This window comes from Apteryx mantelli, chromosome 27 (genome assembly GCF_036417845.1).
Source record: "Apteryx mantelli isolate bAptMan1 chromosome 27, bAptMan1.hap1, whole genome shotgun sequence".
NCBI lineage: Eukaryota > Metazoa > Chordata > Aves > Apterygiformes > Apterygidae > Apteryx > Apteryx mantelli.
The window spans coordinates 7,293,278-7,298,336 of NC_090004.1; the positions used below are offsets into that span (position 1 = coordinate 7,293,278).

At 66.7% G+C, this 5,059-nt stretch overlaps 1 protein-coding gene across 2 annotated transcripts; it reads left to right on the top strand.

The window, feature by feature from the left end:
* The first annotated feature begins 1,066 nt into the window (after positions 1–1,066).
* GJA4 (gap junction protein alpha 4) lies at positions 1,067–4,434 on the top strand. Of its 2 annotated transcripts, none has more exons than XM_067311463.1 (2): positions 1,067–1,162; positions 2,282–4,434. In XM_067311463.1, exon 2 carries the CDS (start codon positions 2,303–2,305, stop codon positions 3,332–3,334), a length of 1,032 nt encoding a protein of 343 aa, XP_067167564.1. In that variant the 5' UTR covers positions 1,067–1,162; positions 2,282–2,302; the 3' UTR covers positions 3,335–4,434. The 2 variants fall into 2 exon arrangements, with proteins under 2 accessions (XP_067167564.1, XP_067167565.1); XM_067311464.1 differs by lacking the exon at positions 1,067–1,162 and adding an exon at positions 1,492–1,587.
* Positions 4,435–5,059: the final 625 nt, after the last annotated feature.

The window sequence follows — 5,059 nt, forward strand, 5'->3', positions numbered from 1 at the left end:
GTTGCCGAGGCCTCCCGGGGCAGCCGTGCGCCGGGCTCGGGGCTGCGGCGTGGCTCCAGCACCACCCAGTGCCAGCGCGCTGCACGCCACGCGCCGACGGCGCGGCCTCCGCGCGACAGCGTGTGGCCCGGCGCGGGCAGCGGCAGGCCCCGACGGCGCCGGGCGCGGAGCAGCCCCCGGGCAGGCTGCCGGGGCCGGGACCGCCAGCGCGGCCACGCGATGCAGACGCTTACACCCTGCAACTTTCGGGGCTGCCGGCTGGGGCGACTTGCCGGCGGTCCCACACCGGCTGCGGCACACGGGGGCACCCTGGGGGCAGGAAACCTCTCTGCCGTGTTGGTTTATCCGGGTGGAAGAGCCTCGGCTGGCGGAGGAGAGCCGGAGGAGGCTCTTCCCTCTCCCCAGGGGCCGGCCGCCGGCACGGGCAGCACCGCGAGCCGCGCTCTGCCTGCGGCTCGCAGGGCTCCAGGGCACGAGCCGGCGGGGAAATCCAGCTGCAGGCCACATCTGCCTGTGCCGCTCGCCCCGTCCCGATGCCCGCTGCGGGGCTGGGGCTGCATCCAGCTCGGGGATGGCTCGCGGGTGCGGGCGCACGCCGGGATGCGGGCTCGGTGCCCGCGATGCTGCCCGGCCGCAGCCCCTTGCTGAGACTCTGTCCCCGACGTGCAGCGTCCCCACGGGGCAGCACGCGGCCGCCCCAGCTCGGACCGTCCCGCGGCCCTGCCCCGTGTTAGTTTTGGCTCCCCAGGGCCCCCGATCTGGGCTGATTATTATTATTTCAGTCTCGACTAACTTGTTTTCCTCTGCTTCCTATTTCCAGGCTGCGCTGGCCCCATCCGTCACTCGCTGTCAGACGCGGGGGGGATCCCGGCCGGGCGGCTCTCTCCGGACCCGCCGCCCCTTTCCCCTCCCTGCGCGGTGCCGGGGGGGGGCCAGGCTTCCCAAAAGGCCGGAGGGAAAGCGAGGGGGCCCCGGGGCCCAGCTCCCCGCGCACCTGCGGCTCGGCTGTCGCTTTAAGCCCCGGTCCCTGGGTTTCCTGCCTCGCTCCTCCTCCGCGGGCTCCCCTGGGTCCCCTCGGTGGCCAGAGCCTCCCAGGCCCCGGCTGCTCACATCCTGCGCCGCGCCAGACGCAGGCTGGACGTGCCCGGCGCCGGGCGCAGAGGTAGGTGAGCGAGCAGCGCCGGGCGCCGGGCGCCGGCACCCCGGGCACCCCGGAGGCCGCACGGAGGCGCGGGGGGCTCCTGCGCCCTCCCGGGTGGCATCTGCCCCGGCGCAAGGTGCTCGCCGTAGCGGGCACCCGCTTTCTCCTTCGGGATGCGGGGTCGCCCTTCCCCGCTTGCCCCGACTTCCCGCTTCGGGGCACTTCCCGCATCCCCCCGCTGCTGGATGTCCCTTTAACAAGCCAGCTGGCACCTCTGGTTGCTTAATTGGCAGAGGTTAATTAGGAGTCAGGGCTGTGCCTGCTTCCTCTCTCCCAGCTGGCTCGCAGGGCTCGCGCGCCCCGCGGGGGGATGCGGGGAAGCCTCGCCGGCCGGCAGGCAGGGCTGACGCCGAGCGGCGCCGGGAGCCGCGCTGGGTCGCTCCGCGGTGAGTGGGGCCGGAGGGCGCCGGGCTGTGCAGCCGGCCCGGGGCAGCGCTCCCGGCCGGGCGCTGCTGCCGCGCTGCTGGATGGCAGCTGGGGGACCGTCCCCTCCGTCTGGGGGTGCCCTGGGCAGGGTCGGGGTGGCTGCTGTGCCCTGAGGGCTGGTGCTTTTGGGGCTCCCTCTCCCCACGACCCTGCTGCTCTCTGCACCTTGGAGATGCAATGAAGAGCTGGAGGCGAAGTGGGTCCAGGCTGCTCCAAAGCAGCCACATGCCACAACAGCCAAGCCAGCAAAGCCCTTGCTGTGGCCAGGGACGGCTGTGAGCCACCGGCACTGCTGGCTGGGTGCTGCTGCTGGGCGGTGGGTCCTCGGGTGTCCCTCTGGGCTGGGGCCCGAGCTGCAAGCGGGACCGTCCTGCAGGCTGTTGCCGCAGGCACCCCTCGCCCTGTGCCACAGGGAGGCACAACCATGGGAAAGAGCCTGGGGGAGCCCAGGAAGGTGTGTCCCCCCCTGGGCGCTCCTGCCCGCCGGGTGTGCGCCACCTGGGATGCTCCTCAGTGGGTTTGCTCCATGCCGGGAGCATCTTCAGAGCAGCCGTGTCCCAAGAAAGCTGCAGGTTTAGCCGGCTCCATCTGCCCTGTGCTCCCCAGTGGAGAAACAGAGGATTAACTTCTCTCATTTCCACTCTCTTCTGCCAGAGGCGTGAAGCTCCCTAGAAGATGGGCGACTGGGGTTTCCTGGAGAAACTGCTGGACCAAGTCCAGGAGCACTCGACCGTGATCGGGAAGATCTGGCTGACCGTGCTCTTCATCTTCCGCATCCTCATCCTGGGCTTGGCCGGGGAGTCCGTGTGGGGGGACGAGCAGTCAGATTTTGTGTGCAACACCAAGCAGCCGGGCTGCACCAACGTCTGCTATGACAAAGCCTTCCCCATCTCCCACATCCGCTACTGGGTGCTCCAGTTCCTCTTTGTCAGCACCCCCACCTTGATTTACCTCGGCCATGTTGTCTATCTTTCCCGGCGGGAGGAAAAACTGAAGCAGCAGGAAAATGAGCTTCGGGCCATCCATAGCAAGGACCCCAAGATAGAGCAGGCTCTGGCAGTGGTGGAGAAGAAGATATCAAAGATCTGTGTGACAGAGGATGGGCGGCTCAAGATCCGAGGGGCCCTGATGTGGACGTACATCATTAGTGTGATCTGCAAGAGCATCTTTGAGGCTGGCTTCCTCGTTGGCCAGTGGTACCTCTACGGCTTTTCCATGGTGCCTGTTTATGTGTGCAAGAGGAACCCCTGTCCTCATCAAGTGGACTGCTTCATCTCCCGCCCCACCGAGAAGAGCATCTTCATCGTCTTCATGCTGGTGATGGGCCTGATCTCCTTAATCCTGAACCTCCTGGAGCTCTTCCACCTCTGCTGCAAGAATGTGCTTAGCAACATCAAGAAGGTGTCGGTGCCAACCAGCCCGGTCCGGGACGCCTTCGCCAATGACATGGTCTCCAGCCCCTACCCACCCAAGCACTACCCCTTCCTCCCCATGGGCGAGAGCCACACGCCGCCGTACCAGGCCTACAACAAGCTCTCCAGCGAGCAGAACTGGGCCAACTTCAACAACGAGGAGAACCTGGCCATGAGCAGCAGCGGCAGGCCCCTGTCGGACCCCTACGCCGCGAGGGCCCCCGAAGCCCCGGCCCTCGGCGAGAAGCAGTGCAGCCGGCCCAGCAGCTCGGCCTCTAAAAAGCAGTACGTCTAGCGCTGGCTGCTGGCGCCGGGCCGGCTGCAGCGGGCGAGGGGGACCCGTCCCGGTCCCTCCTGCTTGCCAAGGCGCCGGCCGCGGCGGTGCTGCCCGCCCTGTGCCGGGGTGCTGGGCTGCCGGGCTGAGCGCTTGGCGTGGGGCACCGACAGGTCCGTGCTCCGCAAGGATGTGCCGCGGCGCTGCCAACGGAGCCCCTTGGAGCGGCTGCTCGCTCCTCCGGGAGACTTTGGGACCTGATGCTTCAGGAACGCGGCTGAACGCCTCCAGTTCCCCAGGGCAGAGCCTTTTTTCTCTTCTTTTTTCCCCTGTATACTGTAAACAAGGAAACCACAGAGAGACTTCCCCGGGCTGTATCTGTGTCAGGAGGATCCTCTGGGAGGATCGGCTGTGGGAAGCAGTTTGCCTCCAGCCCCACGGAGGCCCACAGCCACAGGGAGCACCACGTAACGGGTCCTGGTCACCAGCCGTATCCTATTTCTGTGACCCCTGGCAGCAAGCTAATGCCACCACGGCCAGCACGGTGTTTGCTGCAGGGCTGCCCCGCTGCCGGCAATGAGGGGAGGGTTAATGGCGATGCTGGCTCCAAGTGGGGGAAACTGAGGCAGCAGGCGGCTGGGTCGGCCCTGGTGACCCCATCTCTGCAGGGCCGCCCACTCTGCGGCCCTGGGAGCGCGACCCCCGTGCCGCGTCCTGTCCCTGGGCCCTTTCCCATGCGATGTGTGTCTCTAAGTTATTTTTAACCTGCCGGCCTGACGATGAAGTTTTCTGCCTTAAAGGTGCAGTCGTGCAAAGGGCATCGGGGCCCTGGGTAAAGCCGAGGGCTGTGTCCAGCCCAGGCCAGCAGCCCCTTGAGCCCTGTGGTTTTGGGGGAGGATTTAGCCTAGCAATTGCTGGTTTGGGGGGGGGGCTATGGTTTTTTTGTATTACTTTGCACAAGTCATCTCCTGCTGCAGCCGAGGTGCTGTGGGAACCTGCTCCGTGCGTTTCCCACAGGCCCTGCAAAGCCCGGAGAGGCGACTGCGGGATGGGGCATTGCTCCCCAGCGCTGTTTTGTATCCCCCCGGTAGACTCGGAACATTGCAACTTGTTAAATAAAACTGAATGAATTAAAAAGTGATGAATTGTGGTGCATTGCCGGGCCTGGTGCCTGGGGAGGGGGAATCCAGGGGGCCACGGTCTGCTCTGGCAGGGGCTGAAAGCACGAACCTCCCTGCGTTAACACCTTTCCCGCGGCCCTGGCGCCGCTGAGCAGCACAGCCCAGTCCATCGCACGGGGGCTGTAACGTGGCCCCGTCGTGCACCGCACCGCCCAGTGCAGGGCTCGGCACCGGCTCCCAGCCACCGCCGGGGCCTCTCGCCCCCCTGCCCCGGCTCCGCTGCAGATAAACCCGGTGGAGGCCGCGGAGCCGCTCGCTGCTGCATAATAGGTGGAAATGAGCCGCAGATAAAGACACACAATATGGGTTCGGGCTGTTGTTTAGTTTCTCCGGCCAAACGAGCCCAGGGCAGAGCCTGCTGCCTCGGACGAGGGCTGCTCGGACGAGGGTGTGACACGCTAAAAATACCTCCGCGTTGCTGAAACGTGGGTGACGGGGAGCCGTATCGCTGCCATCGCCTGCCGAAGGAAACCGGGAGGGAGGCGCCCGCGTGCGGGGCAGCATCCAAGGCCGGCAGCGGGCACGGCGGCCCCGGCCCTTGGCTCCCCTCCTTGCGGGGGTTTGG

Excerpts from the sequence above, each read along its gene's own strand:
- GJA4 (XM_067311463.1), top strand. The coding sequence starts at position 2,303 with ATGGGCGACTGGGGTTTCCTGGAGAAACTGCTGGACCAAGTCCAGGAG.